Here is a 19,682-nt window from a genome sequence, read left to right on the forward strand (position 1 = left end):
GGCATGTGAGCCTTGCAGTTTTATTTGCATCTAGCAAAGACATGATTACAACAGGTGTTTTGGGCTTTTTTGGCACCTCAGCTGTATTAGCCTTATACATTATTTTGCTAAAGCAAGTTGCTTCCATATATCAGCAGAGAATTACAGAAGCATTATTGCCTGCCCATGAGAAACAGCTCCAGACTTAAGAGGTCAACAGATTGAACCTCCCTCACTTTGGCATCATCAGCAGTTGCTGCTGTGTGTAGTTCCTACAATAGAAAGGGCTTTCCTTATGCTGGAATGAGAGGAGCATGTTAAATAGCTCTGAGTGGGAACTCCAGCTGGTGCATTGTGCTACCCCATTTTTATATCTTATTTTTTGGCTTCTGATGCTCTGACTTGGATGGCTTCCTTAACTCCACATCCCACAAGGGAAGAGATGGGATTGTCGTGCTACAACCACACAGCTCTTTGGGAAGTTCCACATGCATCCATGGCTCCAACTTCGGCCCATCACCACCTTTGAGAAGATAACGCATCTCCCCTGCACAACATCCTTAACTAGGATTCCTGATCTCCCATTACAAAGCACTGCAGGGGCAGTTTGTCACTCTCATTAAGCAGATGCAGAAAAGCACACAGAATTATTAATACCACACAGTTATGCAAACAGCAGTGAAAAATGGCTGCCGCATTTTCTCCATAAGCGATGCAAAATCTTTCCAATTAACATTTTAATTAGAAAATTCACTTACCATGAAACTGTCCTGAATTTTTGTCAGGGTTCTACCCATCCCATCCCTCTGCAGCATTTTCCATCAGCTCCGAGGGACCCAGCAGCTGAAGGGGAGTTTCGATGTGAGTTATACTCTTAGCTCATGCTTGATTCTCTTTATTTTACAACTTCAGGCATTCAGGCTTCTATTTTACCATCACTTGCCCTTGAAGACTAATGCAGCTTTGGGGGAAAAAAAAAAAAAGCAATTACCCACTCTGAAAAGCCTCCTAGTTACAATTATGAAATAATAAGATGTCAAAGGAAAACGCCTAATTTAGATATAGTGGTTTAAACTTCGTTTAGCGAACTGCAAACTATTCTCTCCCATCATTGCACCCACACAGAACAACGATGCTTTTGGCCGGCACAGAAAGCAAATTTGCACAGCTTTCTTACAGCCTTGCTGAGAGTGCATTAGAAATTGATAACCTATTTTGCTCACTGTGTCACCAATAATGCATTGCTTAGCGCTCCAGTTCCATTCCCTTTTTTGAATACACTTTGTAAGCAGGAAAACTTCTGTCTCTAGGGTAAAAAAAAGAAAGCATAACATTTGAGAATCACAGAATTGTAGGGGTTGGAAGGGAACTCTAGAGATCATTGAGACCAACCCCCCTGCCAAAGCAGGTTTCCTAAACCAGGTTGCACAGGTAGGCGTCCAGGTGAGACTTGAACATCTCCAGAGGGCAGTCAGTTTGTGAGCACTGAGGCTGATGGACAAGTGTCACAGCTCCTGGTGGTCCCCACACCAACACCCCGACCTCCCTTCATTCCCACCTTCAGTTATGGGGTGAAAAATCCACCTTTCCTTGAGAAATTCTACAAGAATACCAATGGTGATGTCTAAACAAATACAAATTTTAAACTGGAGTTTTTAGACCAACCTAATCACCACACAACACACATTTTTGGGAACAGCTGATTCCTAACATCACAGATACTCACTATGCGTGCTGCCAGGTCAGATCTTACTCATCTGAACACCACCTGAGCTGCAGTAAGAAGCACTGCAAGGTGGCAGAAGGAAAGAGATGATGCCCCTTATCCTGTAATCGTGTACTCTGATAGTGTCCAGGTATCGTTATCACAGCCTGAGCTTTTTATGAGTGCAATGCAGGCACACACTTTGAAAGCTGGCAAACTGCGCTCCTCATCCTTGCAACAGGCATTAAGCAGAACCATATGCTTGCACAGATTTTGCAAACTATTGTGGAGACGTGCAATATGTGCTGAGACAAGCCAGTCGCATACAAGCATTCAGGAACCAAAACTGGTGGCAGTAGTTGTGAAGCAGTCTCCCCCTCCACACTGCCCAAACCCTTGCTGGGACTTGGGGCCACCCGCAGGTCCCACAGCACACATGCTGTGCCTCAGCCATAGCTGGGTGAGCATTACAGCTCATGAGGACCATTTTGCACTGGCTCAGAAATTAAGTACTAGGTGTATAAGGTCACATGCAAGCTGTAGGGAAGAAGAGCAAGACAGAGACACTGAGGAGGGACAGCACTTCAATGGAAACCCTGCAAATAAGCCAAGCCTTCCTTCTCCACCTTGGAGACAACAGCTCCTCTGTTGTAAACTTCAAGTCTGTGCTACAGCATGATGAAAAGTTGTTTCATCTCAGCCTCAAAGGGATCAGTTTAGCATTCCCTGCACCTCTGCTCTCCCTAGATAAGGCCAAAACACCTCGGGACTGGCTATTTTTAAGCAGTGAAGCCCAGGGTGACATAAAACTGGTACCTCATCATACACGGAAAGGCCAAGCAAAGAGAACGAGAACAATTGGTTGTGAACAAGATTAGTGAATTCTGCATCATAAATTAAATTTGTAGTAGGTATTTAATTTCAATCTTTGAAGGCTCTCTACCCCTTCCATACTGTTTCAAAATGCTATCTAACGAGAGGAATAAGGACAAGGAAAATGGCTTTAGAACAGAACTTGATAGATTTATGATCAACGTCATACGGTAGCTGCTTCTGAATTTCTGTAACGAGATGCCAAGGCCATGACCCAGGAGCATCTTTTCAGCTGTAGCACCAAGGTTACAGCTCATTTCTGTTTCATTTCCCAAAACATGTTTCCTACTAGTTTCTTTTGAAAGCAAAATCTGCCCAGAAGAGAGAAAACCAAAACCCTGGAGTGAAAAAAGACAAGAATGAACAAATGCACTGAATCATTACACGAAGCTAGCAAAGTTCCCACAGCTCACAAGCAGAATCTGCCTGCAGCACCTGTTTTCAGAAGGCACTGCTTAGTCCTGCAGACAGCCAGACTGAGCATGGCACAGCAGCATTCTCAAATGGAACAGCCAGTGCCTCATCTCCAGCTAAGTGATAATCACCGCTGTGCCAAATGTGAGGGCTGCTATCTCACACGTTCACTTACATTTATCTCCCTCTCATTCTTTTAATAATGGAATCATCTGAAAAGAAATTTGTGGCCAGCTTGTCTAGACACCCTTTTCACTCCCCACCCAACTCAGAGAATCATATGCAGTCTCTCTGCAAAACACAAAGATCAGATAACACCCGCGGAACAAACAAGACATGTTTTCCTTTGTCATACAGCGAAAGATTTGAAAAGAACACGAAAACAAAACACTTTGGTGATAACCTAGCTAAGGTTGTATGAAAAGATAGTGGTTAATCAAAGCTGATTCTATCCCACCATCTTACTTACATCAGACAATGTTCTGACATGAGGCCTCAACCAGTTCTTCCATGAATATCACACCCACATCTGTACTCCAGCTCAAGGTGAAGCTCATACGGAAGCCAGGCACCTGACATGCCTTACAGACTTCTAAAGCAGACATAAATCAATCCAGGCCTTTCAACATTGCTGCATAGATTAAACAAGCACTTAAGACATGCTTCTTTACATCATTAATATACAAAATTTTATTCTGCACGTTAACAGTATCGTATCAATTATAACCCACGTTCACAGTATAAATTTTCTGACAGGAATCTGCAACACCAGCTGCTGTATTGGAAATCCTAAGGAAAGCAACTTATCTTAGCTGCTCAGGAAACCTGAAGATAAAGTGCACAACCACAATGCAATTCTGACAGATGTGCCCTAACTGGTCAAAGATAAAGCTGAGTTCTTACAACTACCAGATATGCATTCATTGCACATGATAGAAGAGTGACCTGATCGAGGTTTCCAGGTTTTCCCACTACCAGGCATGGATGACAATGAGTAACTTCACACTACTTTAGAGGTTAAAATAAAAACCAAACCAACACAGAGTTTACAAATAAAACAGAGCTTTGACTGCAATACCTGAAGTGCAGCACTACACCAGGTATCTTTACCCAATAAAGGTTTTAGGACAAACTGATGAAGACAAATGCTCATTTCACAGCTTCTTTGATTTTAATGTCAAGGTGTCAGTTAGCAGGACACGTTTGGGATCCAAGTCATAATAAATGCATATATTTTTACCTGTACCTGCAGAACAAGTACATAAACAGTGTCATCATTTAGCTGATAAGACTGCCAGCTGTTCCTCACTCCAAAACAATAAAAACCCTCAGTTTTATTAACTAGTTCCAGTTCACAGAAAGTAAACCAAGCTTAATATGTCTCTCCTTACAGCCACTGTACAGTTTTCCCCAGTACCAAACGCTACTTTCAAACCAAGCACTAAAAGCTGTGACTTTTTCCTGCCTTTTATCTAATTATTTCTCATTATGCCCTTTGGAACAAGGACTTAAGCTTACATCATTCATCTTAATTCCAAGATGCAAATCCAATCACTACATTCAGTGAGGCAGGCTGCCTCCTTCCTCACTGCTCTCTTCTGCCATCCAGTTTAGCACACTATAGTTAGAAACTCTTGTTACTTGTTAAATGAGTTGTAAAGAACAGTTTTATCACGTTACTGAGCTCAGCTTGCTAGTAAGCACACAGTGTCTCAAACAAAACCATCCTGCACAGCAGGATTAAGGACTTTGTCCCGCTTACAGCTTTATGCCATCATGAAATTAACATACATTCCATAGAATTCATTTTTACTTAATACTCTCCCTCACGCTTTTGTATTATTTCATTATAATCAGCACTTCAATCACAGAACACTTCCACATACCAGTATGCAGGACTGTTTTAGAGGACAGCAGGTATCTAATGTTCTCCTTTTCTAGATCATTTAAACAAGCAAACAGTTTCCAAGACCCATCTGATGTACTCTGCTTAAAGCAGTTACCTCAGATGAGCTCAAATGCACCAAATTACTGTGGAAGAAAGCCTGACCACATTTCTTCCTTCATAGATGAAAAATTAATCCTGCAGTAATTGTGCTCCTTCAGTGTCCAGCGATCCTCTTGCAACAGGCTTCTGCAGCTTTACAAATTGCTTCATCTAGGAATTCACTCCATAAAGACTTCACGTATTTCAAAACAAAATGAAGATGCACTTCAAAGGGAAATGCACAGTACTGTTAGAAATTGCCAAACACACCCATGAAATCACACAGACAAGATTTCACTCTGTCAATCAGTAGTTCTTTATCAATACAGCAACATTTTTCAATTCAGGCCCCACATGACTCAAGCCCCTGGCAAAAGCTGCCTTATGGCATAAGAATAACATCACTTTTGGAAGACTTTTTTCTCCTGCTCCTTCCCAAAAGGTACCCAATATAAAAAAAACCTGTCAATACTTAAATGTAAATATATGCAGTGATGGGTGAAGTTAAGAGTAATCTCCTCGAAACCACAGAATAGTAATGAATAGCGTTAACTTACCATCAACAAAAAGATTAACAAGTTTGGATTTTGTTTCTATGAAAAAACAAAACACACCTCACTTCTGAGGTTCTTTATTACTTTGTCAAAGACATTTTAATAGAGTTATTCTGGTATTCTGATCTAGTGTCCGATCCCAGCCAAAAACCTCCCTTGTAAGGAAAACCCCTTATTCTGTACTGATTTGGACTGCCAACTGGCTTCAATTTTTCAATTTAATGAACACTCTGCAGCTCTCAGATGAGTTATGCTTTTCTGTTCACATACAAAAAGACAGTCTAATAGATGTAAACTATTTATTGAATATTTGCCACCAATATTGTTAAATACATCATCTCGCAGTTTTCCGCTTTCAAGTTAAAATGTCAGAAACAGAACACCAAATATTTACAATTCTTATAAGGAATGTTACATAATGACACATTAAGGCGTAAATTCTTTTGGCTTATAATTCTGAAAAGAATGATAATAGCAAAAAGTGATGCAAAATCTTCATCGTGAGATTATGATTAAGCTACAATGTTTTACAAAAATATGGTGTAAGATGGCAATAATCCCATTCAAAATCCTGCATTAGGCCCCTCAAGAGAGGCTGATAATTTATACAGTCAAAACTTTAAAATTTACATATAAAGGTACCCTATCCACCATTGAAAAGTACAACTCTCAACATATACAGTTTTCAGGCCACAGTTTTGAAGGTCTGGAGTATCAAGTTGGTTTGATGAATTAGTCGGTTGGCACTAATGAACACATTTATTGCCCTGTTAGAAAAACAAAGATCGTGTTTTAGTCACTTCTCAAAGAATGCCATAATAAATACAGTTAAATCTGGATAACTAAACATATTAGCATCTAAGGAAAGTGAAAGCATCTTGATGTATTAGCATACTATGATGTACCTGAAGCTTACAACTGCCAAGCACTTATGTGCATAGCTATTTCTAAGAAGTCTATTGGCAGGAACTTGAAAAAAGTTCAGTCCTTGATTACACAGTTCTAGGGTTTTAAGTAATAAAGGAAGTGCAGAGCAGACATCATTACATCTGTTCTTTTCATAGGTGAACATGATAATTTCAGAATTAGAAACTTTTTACTCAAGTACTGAGCATGCAGGCACATGGAAGCAACTTATTTCAAACACTTGGGGTCACTGAGCATTCCAACTCGATGGCACCTGTAAGAGTGGCTATTTTATTTAGTGCTCTTCCTTCCTCACCCAAACAGGGTATCTTAATCTTAGCCCACACATTGTTCAAACAGATACAAATTACTTTTTATTCCACAAGGAACACAGACATTACCTGAGATTTTCTGCAATACTGATAAGGCCTGAGGCACTGTAAAGCTTACATCTCCAACAGGCAGCACAGCATTTGCTCCACATCAGGCTGAACAAAGCTGGTCTTTCTCAGCATGTATGGGTAAATGCATAACACAATTCTTGCCCCATTTTGTCCTACTTTCCCCCCAGGCACACCAGTTAGGCAAACAAGACCTTTCCACTGTGTGTAAGCTTAGTACAAAAAGACACTTACTTTCCATCTTTAAAATAGGTTTTCAGAGTATCGCTGAAACTTTTGGAGTATTTTACAAACTCTTTCTTTTGGTGCTCAAGTGCCTAAGAAAAGAAAAACACCAACAAGTCTAAGCTGAGATGCTGCTGAGTACATTCTATTGAAGAGAGAAGTATGTGAGCATTATGTAGAGAAAGGAATAGGTTTACTGTGGTGATGGGTTGTTCTTTTTCTGTTTTTCTTTTCTCAACTAGTCTTCCTTCAAAACTGTAGAGAATTACCACTGTCACTGACCAGTTATGCTCTCCTACTCAGCCTCTGATCAAAACAATATACTTCCTCTTCTCTTATTAGAAATATTGTATCAAAAAGTTATTCCACATACCCTCCGGTTCTGGTATTGGTATTTCTTGAAGACATTGTTTACTGTGTCAAGAAGTTCCTTTATTGCACTGGCGATGTCCCTGTTTGACAATGAAAAGCACTGTAATATCCACAAGCTATTCAACTCAGAGAAATTTAATCCTCTTTTAACAGTGGCACAGAAGGAATTTCAGATAGGATATAGAGAAATCAAGCACTAAAAAAAGTGACATGAACTGAACTTGCTAATTAGTAATTTGAACCACCATCTACTAACATGAGGATCTTTTAATAAATGTTAAGCTCTGTTTTCACTTCTACGTATGAGAAACTCTTCCACTGGGAACAATTTTGCCAGCATCTCCCACAGGATTTGAGCATTCAGTTCTCAATGCAAAGTCAGGCCTCAAACTCCATAAAGATATAAAATATTGTACTTACTTGATTGTCTGAAGAAACCTCACTCTGTCATTGATCTCATCTGGAATCTTACTAAGAATCTGTTTAAGTGCTCGTGCCTTTTCATTCAGATCTTGGAATTCTGGTTCTGGTCTTTCAATCATATACTCTAATAAGGTAGATATATGAAAAATGCCATTAGTTCTTCATCCCAAAGTTCCCACTGACAGCTTAAGTAAGACATCACTTCACAATATGCACTGGCATTGCTATGATGGATTTCAAGGTATCAACAGAAGCAGCTGAACAATAACTTTTCTTACTGAAAACTGGAGAAAGAATAGAGCCCCATTTTTATTTCCAAATAATGCTGACAACGTTACAATAACCAAACAGTGTTAAAAGAACTTTAAGCCTATTGTATGTTGCTCCCCTGTCAGCATAACTGATGCTTTCAATTTGAATTGAGCTGCAAAAGGTGAACTTCCCACACAAACAGTTCAAAGCATGCACTTTTTTTTTCCCCTCTTAGTCAAGAACATGTCTGGGGAGTTGAGGTGGTGGGACTTTGTTTCTTCAATCTCTCCAAAACAGGTGTTCAGAGAAATAGCTGTTCCTACTCTTCAGCATGGCTGAAAAAGAATCTACTAAGACAAAGTAAACCTGTTCTGAAAAGAGGCAGGGCAATGCATGTTCTCGTTTGGAGTACAATGAAGAAACCCCTTATGCAACATGAGACAAGATATTACCTTCTACATCATCTGCTGCCATACGTAGGAGAGACTCTGTAAAGTTCACATCCACACTTTTTTTCTCCAGAATTTTCATAATAATGTCCTGTGTGAGGCCTGGATTTTCTTTTTCAGCCTGCATTGTAAGAAAACACTCTTAAAAATGCTCTGGAAATGCAACCATAATATTGCAAGCACAAAAGCAGATTGTAATGCAACTTGCTTCATACACCAGAGAGTTTGCTAGAAAATTTTCTATAATTTTCTTAGGTTACATCAGTGGTTTTATATGAATGACTTTATCAACAAACCCTTCTTCTCATTACAAAACTCTTCTTACTCAAGTTGACAGAAACTACTTTATGCTGTTGCACTCCTGTACTGTAACTTTAGCAGTATTCACAGTACCTGTTTTGCTATCGCAAAAGTATGCTATGCTGAACAAGAATGAGAGTGTGTGTGTTTTGAGGTAGAACTACCACTTCCACCAATCTCAGTTTCTCTGTTATTTGTATTCAGCTTAGCTCTTCAGCACTATCTGCAAAGAGCATTTACTTGGAAGAGCTCTAATTGAGAATTGAGACTGCCCAGGCACACTAAGTGGAGAAACAGAAAAGCACAGCTTGGTTGTAAAGCTCAGTGTATCTTGCATGTATGTTTATTGTTGCTTTTGCTAAAAGCCCAAAAGATAGCTACTAAATGTATTATGGAATCATACTTAAATCTTCATTCTTTAAGAATATATTAAATTAAAAGAAGCATTTCTTCAATTTCCTGCTAGATGTAAGTAAATGGAAATACCAAATACCAAACTTATCTTTTATCCACAAAAAAAAATCCCCTATTGATCTTATAAACAGTTTTCCAAGCCTGATACATTCCTAGTTCTTCTGAGCACTTATCATACATTATCTGGTCCTATTAACACTGGATTTGTTACCTCTATTGTCCCATCCTCACTGATTTATGCCACCTTAAAGCTTTCATGCAATGTAGACAAAGCAAGATTGTTTAAAATTGCTCAGCATACTTAAATCATTCTGATCACTAATGTGTGCACATGTTCCACACTTGCAGACCATGCAATTGTACACTCATTGTTATTGAATATTACTGATCATAAAGGATGCATCCCTCAAACACGGTAATACAAGGAAGTTCTTTAAAGTTTCAACATATGTTGTTTAACTTTTAAATGCCCATTCTTCAATACAAATTACTTCTCACCTTAATAAAAGCTGCTCTCAGTGTCTGAGCTGCAGATAGATTTACTCTTTCTAGCTGCAAGAGAAGTTTAGAATTATTAGCAATTTCAATGTTACCAGAACAGATCAAGCAAAATACTTAGGCCTTGCCTTATATGTCCCAGTGAAAGAAAGGTACTGACAGAGGAAAAAAGACTGATCTCATCTGAGGGATAAACAATATGAAGTATGATCCAAGCAAACAGCACTGGATATGCTTTGCTTTTATTCAGCTAGCAGCAGAAATCTGACAGAAGACTTCTGAGAACATCTCGTCCATCTCTGATACTTGCAGAGATGGAAATATTCCAGTCAATTACAGCCATTAGCAGTAGAAATATAAATGTATCAGGCTGTTCACAGCTACGTGCTACACCGTGCATCACTTCTTGCCACATAAAGCTACCTCAGATCTGGGAACATTAGAGCTGAAACAGCTCTGAAAGCAGCCTCCCAAAAATACGGGTGTGCATTTACAGGGATGAAGGGAAAAAAGAACACCAAAACAATCCTTTCATAAGGAACCGCATGGTCAAGTAAAGTCTTTCTTACCTGCATTTTTGCTAATATCCTCAGCAAAACCTAATTAAAATAATATCAGGGCCAACATACATAGTAACTTTTGAGAAGCTTGAACCTGCATTTATTTGAAAGAAGGGTGAAACAATGCACAGAAATAAAGTGGTGCTAAGAAGTTCTCTCTGTCAAGGTAAGCAGCCTGTTACTGCCATCAGATGTCCTAACACGAAGGGATTACTAGATTCTAAAGCAAAAGCACACAGCTTACCTCATTAAAGACAGGGTACATAACAGCATAGAGTGGCATGGAAACCATAGAAGTGGTCTCTGCTTCATTCTTCATCTCTTCCATTGTCATCCTCATTCAACGTCCCACTTCTCAAGAAAAATGCTATAGAAGCAAAAGACTCCTCATTCACTGAAATGTTTCTTCTTTCTCCTCGTCGTGCAGGAATATTTGAAGAACTTGAGAAAAGTTGCCCTTGTGTTGAGAGGAAAAAAACCAACAAGTAGTTATAAATGCTAATGACTGATTAGTGCTCAAATAGAAAAAAACCAAACACAGAACAACATCAGTTCCTGCCCAGAGTGTGGGAATTATGAGTTTAAGCAAGTATAGAATGGCTGCTTCATGCCATTTTAAACTCCCAATTCTAATTTATCAAACAAGCAGGTATTTTATAGGAACATGCTGCCACAAAATCTTCACTGCAAGTTCCTATGCAGTTCATTTCCCCACAAGTGATTTCACTCAATACACAATACAAAAACTGTGAATGCTGTATCTTTGTTCTTATATAAGCACAAGTCTTAAGTCATCTTTCCACTCAGGGTGTGTCAACAGTTATGTTAACTGAATGGAAAATTATTGTTCCAGTCACTGAACCTTGGTTTTGGAAGTTCTCCACCCAGTCCAGCTCATCGTGCCCAAGATAGTGCAATCATTGCTCAGACACAGAAATGAAGAGGGGCAAAAAAGGAAGATGGCTGCCCCATGGTTCATAAGAAATCTTTGTAACAGACAGCTACATTTGGTGTTCAACAAGTTAAGACATTTCACACACCATAATTGAGTTGAAGAACCTAATGTCCAATTTAGGAATAAAGATGCAAATGCTTTTATTTCTTTGATTTTCTCTGTATTTAATGTGCTATGGGAAGTTTTTCTCTCCCAGGAACCTTCAGACATCCAGCATTTGTATGCCCAAGTACCAGATTTTACTGATATTTTAGCAAGTGAATAGAGTGACATTTTAAAGCAACAGTAAAAACTACAGCAATAATCAGTATCACTTGGCAATGTTTTGAATGGGACAAAACATGCTAAGACACTTCAAGCTGTATTCCCCATTCTGCTCTGCACTGGCTAGAAATCTCCCCTACACAACTATTTAAATAACAAAACATTTAATCTTTTTGCCCAGGGCAAGTACATAGAAGTGAAATTTGTTATTGATCCAAGTAAGCACATGAGGAACACGGATGGCCACAAATGCCACGCATGCCTCACGTGTGCATGTGACTGGGTATGGATACAGCCCAGTGTGATCGCACTCAGGAGCAGGTCACATTACAGGAATAGCCAGCAGCTGGGCAAGCACGTTAAGAAGAAGAAATTAAATGTAAATATAGAAACAAGTGACAGTTCTTCATACAAACTGAGACATGGATTATCTACTGCAAAAACTCCTATCTTTCCTCTTCTTGATTCAAACCTTCAGTGTGACACATAAGCAGACTCACTGGGTCCTTATAAAGGAATGTACAGCTATGTTGGCATGAATGGTATTCCAGATCAAGACTCACTTATTTTTCTGTTTACTACCTACCAGCAGCTATTTTACATGCATTTATCAACAACATGGAAGAACACAAGTGAATATTCATCATTTCCCCCAAATGGGAACATCTTTAAACCATTTGTTTCCAAGTTATACAAATTGATGCCAAGTCTACGCCCATAAGAGGGGGGGGGGGACTGGTCTGAACAAGTTTCCTCCACCAGTGCAAGTACAAGCTGTCCCATTTCTTACACATGCGTACTGCTGGCACCAGCAACTCTGCCATGTCATGGGCAGGGTGGAGGGAGAGCTGTTTGCTTTCCTCTTTAATTCTGTGTCTCTGGAAGCTCAGTAAGATAAACACTCAAGCAAGACAGCACACAAAGGAGCATCACAGAAGACAGCATTCATAGATTGCCTGCAAGTGTTTATCTAAAGTATTGTGCTGTCAGAGCAAGCTTTTCAAGCAGGTAACTGAACATCACTGAACATTACCCAAAGATTTTTGATCAGAAGCAGAAGGGCAAAAAAGGACAAAGCAAGCATTAGACATAGTTACAGTGTTTTTATGGGATAGCAGTATCCAGGTAGAAAATAAAAGACTAACTGAAATGATAGATTTTTACGACAATGAAAACCTATTGCACTGTGGACTACCATGAAAGACTCATTTTCTGAAGAGCTATAAGCTACTGTTACTAATCTATGGTACCATTAAACACCCCATATAAAAACAATTATACACCATCCATTACCTCTTTAGCAGGCACAGACATTCCTCAAACAAGGTAAATCAACCCTGGATTCACATTATCACAGAGGACTCAAGGGACTGAGGACAAGAGGTGCTTTTAAATACACGTGCACACAAAAAACAGGCAAAAGAATCAAAGACTTTTGTTGGCAGCATCAGAAATAAGTCTCAAATACAATTTAGACCATCAAAACAGTAATTAACCCCATTATTCAGCTGAATTATTAGATAGACCAGCAGCCCTCAAATGCTGTTGCTGTTTGGGGCTTTCCTGACATTCAAAAAAGCTGGAATAAGATCCTATTAATAGGTGACCCATTCTAACACACGCTGTCACATGGTATGGAGAGCCCTGGCAAACTGCTGTTAGATGCAAAAAGGGTGTTACTCAACTGGCCAATCTGTTAATTGGTCTGAGGGAAAAGACAAGGAGAAATTAGGATACACTGTGAGAGCTATGGGAAAAGACAGACTGCTAAATATCATCTGCATAGAAGATTTTTTTCTTTACGCAGCAATCCCACAGATTCAAATGTAGCCTGTTCACCAGCATGTGTAATTACAAGCCATGCCTCACCCCTATCAGATGAAATCAATCATCAGAGACAAGGAACAAGATGGATATAGTGAGTGTCAAGAGAATTTAAATTTGAAAACAACGCTAAGATGCAAGCTAATCTAATCCTGTCTGTTCAGCATTAAGCCAAACGCATCGAGCCCTGTTCCCAGAGAATAACTAATACAGAATCTAATTTCACTGTCAATACAAAACTTATGTTATAACCTTTAATGTTTCAGCACCAAAAGACTATCCCAACTATTCAGTAGTCGCAAAACCAGCACATTTTCAGACAAATTTCAATGAATTCTGTTACAGACTTATCCCCCCATATCCACCCAATGAGGTTTTCAATCATTCAATTGAACCGTCGAGGAAAAAAGCCACACAACACCCCACACTCACATAAACTTCCTGTAAAGCAAAAAGGACAAAAAGCAAGAAACTCCACATTTTCCAAAAATGTACAGCTACTGTTATCAGTGCCCAAGATATAAGCTTGCTTCTCTCATCTATGCTGTTTTCTGACAGGCACTGAAAATCAAGTAGCAGAATTGAAGAGAAATTGTATTCACTCCTCAGCTATGTCACCTACCCACACCACTGGTGCTGTCTCTATTCCATTCTCAAGGCTCCATTTATCTCAGATGTAGAAAATCTTAAAGTATTCATGCTATTTGTTTTTAAGCCAACTACTAAGAGGAAGAAGGCCTGAGGCACTGATCTACCTGCATGATTAATTCAATGGCTGGCTTTTAGGACAGAACCAGAAGTCACTGCTCTGCTCCTATAGAAAGAGATTATCCCCATTACCAAGAAGTTCTGCTCCACTTCTTGTAATGAGGATTCAAGAAGGTTGTGTTAAGAAAAAAATCCTCCAAGATTTGAGTTATCAGAAAAACTTATTTAAGCTCAGTAAGAAATATGGAGGTAAAAACAAACACTTCACTTGAGGTCTGTCCCAAATTCAGAGGCAAAGATCTTCGCCTCCACTTGTAAAACCACTGTGCATGGCCAATATGCTGTTCTAACAATGTATGTGCTTGAAGCCTTTGTGCCTCAGATAATGAGCTACTTATCTTTTTTAGAGCCTGGGTGACTAGTGGACAGGGTGGTTGAATTCACTGAAATTGGCATCTAGAGCAGCTGTGATGATAACAACCTGCACATTCTAAAACCAGCGAAGACAACCAGAAACTTAAAACAGGCTGCCTACTGTACAGGTTCTGTGTTCTGCTGACTCTTATATTCAGCAGCTTCACTAAAGAGATGCAAAATGAGTATTATCAGAAAATAGCACTGAAGTTTAATAAGCATCTTCAATTTGCCAAGAGCAAACATGCACTTCTCAAATACCTGCATGCACATTTATTGCAGCCACTTCCAGGTGAATGCACTCTGACAAAGCATAACTGCTTGTGCATTTTGTTATTGCGAGGCCAATTTGTGTGACTAATTCAAGTTGCACAAACTCAAACCCAAGATGCCTATTTTTAGACAGTTACTTTAAAAAAATCCAAACCTATTCTGAAATCAGGCTTACAGTACATTCGCAGTCTGAAATTCAGAATGGAAGTTTTTTAATATGCTCTAATACAAATACTTTGTTTTTGAGTCTGCCTATTGCATGAGAAACCACAGCTGCCCAGACCAGGCCCTAATTTCATTCGTCAGCCCAACGAATAATATTTGGCTTTCATAGAATGGCTTAGGTTGGAAGGGACCTTAAAGCCCACTCAGCCCTAAGCCCCGATGTGGGCCACCAGCTCAGGCTGCCCAGGGCCCATCCACGGCCTTGGCCACCTCGAGGGATGGGGCACTCACAACTGCAGACAGCAGTGCCAGGGCCCCACCATTCTGAGCCAAGAATTTCCCCCTAAGTCCTAACCAAAATCTCTCTTTTATGTTTTAAAAGCCCTTCCCCCTAGTCCTATCACTACTGACCCACATACAAAGGTGGTTTCTCACCTATTAATATGCTCTCCTTAAGTACTAGGAGGCTACAAAGAGATTTCCCTAAGCCTTCTCTTCTCCAATACAGCACAGAATAAGACAACACATCCTTGCTTCTCTTTCAAGCTCTTTTTCTTCTCCTTGGGAAGTTGAAAGTAAAACCATTCAGTTGCTATTGCCCTATCAACCACTGACAGATAAGCCACAAACAGTTCCAAACACAATAACACATCGCCATGGGTAAACAACCAGCGCTCAGCAATCAGTCCGTCTGATAACAAGCACACATCCACCTGCCCCAAGGCTTCAGCAGCATACTCGTGCCCCCTACATGGGCAAGCCTCAGGAAGGCCGGACACTCATCGCTCATTAATCACATAATAGCACCAACACCAGCCCAAAGCTCGGTGCTCACAGGCACTTTCTCTCCTCCCTCTGCCTTCAGGGGCGGCGGAAGGCCCCACCTAGAGCGAGCCGGGCCCGGCCCTATCAGCGCCGTTCAGCAATACGAGGCTGGGCTACAAATACACGGCGGGCCTAGCGCTGCCAGGAACGGCCGAGGGGCTCCAGGCGGGGATTGCCGCCCTACCCTTCCAGGAGGGCCCCGAGCAGGAAGGACGGGGACAAGGACGAGCCCTCGGCCTGGGTCACGCCGCTGATGGGCCGCTCCCGCAATAGAGAGGAAAAGGCCGAGGCCCGCACCACGCTCACCTGCGGCGGGCGCTTCTTACGCCTCTACCCGGCCCCCATGCCCGAAAGAGTTTTACGCTTCTAACGTAGCACAGCCCCAAAGGAAAAGCCGGGCCCTACGCAAACACGCCAGTGACCCCCGTCCTCTCCCTTCCTCTACGTGCCCTTATCCTCGCAACACCCAGTCCAAGAGAGAAGATGAAGAGCTCACCTCACCCCCTTACCTCAGCTCCCCTCCGCCCCGCAAAGCCCACAGAGCTCCGAGGGGCTTCTCCACGGTACCGGAAGCCCTACGAGAAGGAAGCGTCCGCCGTGTTACCACACACCAGGCGTTGTCCGGAACTAACCGGCAGCCCCGCAGGCCCCTGGGATTCGTAGTCCGCTCCCCTCAACTACAAAGCCCACAATGCAACGCAGCAGCAAAATGGGCGGGTGGAAAAGGAAAGAGGAGGAGCAGAGGGTATCCAATCAGAGCTCAGATCTGGATGAGTGGGCGGGGCCTCAGCGGGGCGGGGCGGGGCGCGGCGGGCATATCCCGGCGCAGGCAGCGGCGGTGGCAGTACTTCTCACGGTGGAGCGTGGAGGGGGGTGGTGCTGCTGAGCTTCTTTGCTGAGCTGGGTAAGCGCTGTTAGCCTGTTGTTGTCGGTACCGGCGTTGCGGTTGGTGCTGTGGGGGGGATTGCGGTTCGTTGTTTGCGTAGCGTGAAGCTGTGTGAGGCGCCTAGGGTCTCTGGGTTGTGAGGGGAGGACAGGAACGCTCGCGCCGCGCTGACCGTTAGCGCCTGAGGGGAGGCGGCGGGCGGTGCGGGGCTATGTGGGGAGCGAACGGAGGTGGGAGAGAGGAGCGGTAGCGCAGCCTCCCGCTGTCCCAGCACCTGCTGTCTGTCTACTTGCGTGTGCCATCCGCCACGCTGCGGTATCCTGACACTCTGTCCCGGCTGTGGGATGAGCGTAATGGAACGAGGCTGCTGCCCTAGCCCTGTGCTGAGGTGCTTGGCTCGGTGCTGCTCTGCACGCGTCTCCGATGTGGGCTGTTTGAGAGCGGTCGCCTTACTTTCTGTGTTTTCTGTTAACTGCGCTATTGGGAAGCTCTGAAAATGAATTCTGGTCAAAACGCAGCTCGGTTCTGGGTTTACTTCTCTATTCCTGATGTATCGGTGTGCAACTTTACCATATTCCGTTTGACTTTAACGAGGCGCGTGGGTTTTAGTGCGAGCAGGTGATAAATAGGTAAATCACGGTGCTCCCGAATGCCGGCTGCATCTCCTTGCAGCACCGAGGTGTTGAAGTGGAAGGCACTGACATCTGTGTGTGGGAGCAGAGCCTTGTGTGCGCTGCCCATGCATGGTACCAGTGCCCACCATCTGCACGAAGGTACGGAAGGATGCTGGAAAACGAGTGCTGGATTTGCAGTGCTTTATTATGTGCGTGGAGTGTTTGTTTGGGTTCCTCAATTATTTTCTTTCTGTTTCCGATGCAATCAGTGCTTCAGTCCAACAGCAAGCCTTGCTGGTTAATTTAGGTGAGAGACACCAAAATGTCATAGTGTGGGTTGAGGTATGTATGCCTATGATATTTTTCACTTCTTGGTGGTTTTAAAGCCAAGTTACAAAGCTGCAGTCCTGCTGGTGCTAATATTTTATTTGAAATCATAGAGTTAATAATACTTTATAATGCTTTTCTAGATTTTATTTTAGCAATAAGCTATTTCCCACTTCATTATTTTTTCAGCTTTTTTATTTTTCAGAGTGGTAGCTTGGTTGAGTGTGGTGAGGAATGGCTGTTCAGGAGGTGACAGTAGGGAGGAAAGGCTTTTACTTTGAGATGTGTTTTGTCTATGGAATTGTACAGAGCAGCTATGAGGTAACAAAACATGATGTCATGTGGTGAGGTTAATCTGGCTTAGGTTTTAAAATTTGTTTTGACTCGCTCACCTCATTCATTATTTTTGGTAAGTAGTTTCATCGTGTGTATACAAAAGCATTTACAAAGCTGCTATTTATCTACTCACATTTTTCTGAAACTATGAGTTATCTTGTGTATGTGTTGGTCTATTGAAATCCTGAGTTACTGTGCTGCTGGCTTAAGTTGATTCTGAAAATGGCCTGCAATTAATGCACCTGTTAAGTGTCTTTGATTCTGTTGGAACCTATGGCTATGGTGTGCTTCTTAAGATGTAGGTCTTCTGTTACTTCCTCTTCCAGTCATAGAAGAACATGTTCAGACCATCCAGCAGAGCTCCAGGAATGTCTGAGCATTCTGTCATTGTAATCTCCCCCCACTTATTCTGTAGGTGTAAATGTCATATGTTTACCTGTCTCTTAATTCAGCTTCTGTTGTATGACTAAATGTAGCAGTGGAGAGGAGCTGGTGCTGGTAGGATTCTTTGCATCAAGCTCTTGCTATTCCAAGGTCTTCAGAATGTTGTCCAACCAATGTATCTGCATGATATCTGTTGAGTCATGGCCTGAAGCACTGAGCACCTAGAGAAAGGACCTGGTCAGCCCTTGGTGCACAGGTGAAGGCAATTCAGCTGTGTGACCAGAGGGGGTCGAATCTGACTGCCCCTCTTTTAGACTTCATTGAAGGGCTGCGTGCCACTGGGGGAGGATCTCAGTTTGGAGATTCCTCCCTTGTGGAGTTTTTCCTGTGAACCTAAGCCTTTAGAGATGGGTGAGCGCTCTTCCTTTGTAACGCTGTTCATTTGCATTAGTCCCTTTGCTACTGTGTTCCTATACTGCTGTTCCACTGTGTTGACCTTTCTGATTGTTGCACTGTCTTACTTGTTTCTCCAACTGGAGTTTGTACTGCTCTTCGTCTATGAAGACGCATCTCTGATGTGCTTGAGTGTCTTTTAAAATAACTTGACAGTCCATGTTCTGTGCAGGCAGTACTTTATTCTGTCTTTGTAAAGTCACTGTTTGAACATGAATTAACAGAGTCTTAAGTCCTGTGTTCAGGACTTCAGGACTCTGTAGTTAAAAATATTTTTAAAACTGGCATAGGAACATGGGTTTAAAGGAACATAGGTTTAAAATCGCCTGGTTTTCCTTGTTTTATACAGTTGCTTCTCTTTGATATAGGAGGTAACCCTTAATACTTAAAGTGATGGGCAGATATTAGGGGTAGGACATCTATGAAGTAAGCTGTTTAGTGGTAACTTTGTACCTTTAAAGACCAGAGTAGTTGATTTAAATTTGGAAGCATCTTCAAAATAGTTGGGTTCAATTTCTTTTGAGTGTTTTTAGTCATGTGCATGTCAGAAGGCTTGTGGATTTTGTTAGCGTTTGGGTAGGACTAAATGTAAGTGTAGGTAAGATAACCTGTGCGTCCTGTTAATGAGCCTCCATTTTTCCTGTTCATCTCATACACGCAATCCACTTCTTGTTGCTCCTTCAGCCAAGCCAATGTTGGGTGTCTGTAGCACAGCCTTTAACAGCAGCCAGCGCTCCCTGGTAGGGTGCTCACTGCCTGGCATTGCTTGGCAGGGCAGCAGTGGTGTTCTTTTGTCTGTTTGTGTTGTGGGTAATTCTGAGCTGCATCTCCTCTGGTGACCTGAAATGTCTGATAAGAGCAATTTCTTATGTGGTGTGATAAAAATATCAACTCTAAGGTCACATTTTGCTTTGTTTAATACACTTCAAAGCTAATGATTAT

At 41.7% G+C, this 19,682-nt stretch overlaps 2 protein-coding genes across 3 annotated transcripts in view; one reads left to right on the plus strand and one right to left on the minus strand.

The window, feature by feature from the left end:
• Positions 1–5,797: 5,797 nt before the first annotated feature.
• On the minus strand, positions 5,798–16,447 carry PDCD10 (programmed cell death 10). Of its 2 annotated transcripts, none has more exons than XM_048955419.1 (8): positions 16,250–16,447; positions 10,557–10,769; positions 9,753–9,806; positions 8,544–8,661; positions 7,837–7,963; positions 7,418–7,496; positions 7,054–7,136; positions 5,798–6,279 (listed from the first exon to the last, which is right to left on the minus strand). In XM_048955419.1, exons 2-8 carry the CDS (start codon positions 10,650–10,652, stop codon positions 6,198–6,200), a joined length of 639 nt encoding a protein of 212 aa, XP_048811376.1. In that variant the 5' UTR covers positions 10,653–10,769; positions 16,250–16,447; the 3' UTR covers positions 5,798–6,197. The 2 variants fall into 2 exon arrangements, with proteins under 2 accessions (XP_048811376.1, XP_048811378.1); XM_048955421.1 differs by having other exon boundaries at positions 16,237–16,447.
• Positions 16,448–16,534: 87 nt separating this feature from the next.
• SERPINI1 (serpin family I member 1) overlaps positions 16,535–19,682 on the plus strand; it is a 38,224-nt gene continuing 35,076 nt past the window's right edge. The window contains exon 1 of the mRNA XM_048955418.1: positions 16,535–16,644. The gene's annotated coding sequence lies outside the window, so the exon portion shown is untranslated. The remainder of the gene's footprint in view (positions 16,645–19,682) is intronic.

The sequence above is a fragment of the Lagopus muta genome, chromosome 9 (genome assembly GCF_023343835.1).
Source record: "Lagopus muta isolate bLagMut1 chromosome 9, bLagMut1 primary, whole genome shotgun sequence".
Taxonomy (NCBI): domain Eukaryota; kingdom Metazoa; phylum Chordata; class Aves; order Galliformes; family Phasianidae; genus Lagopus; species Lagopus muta.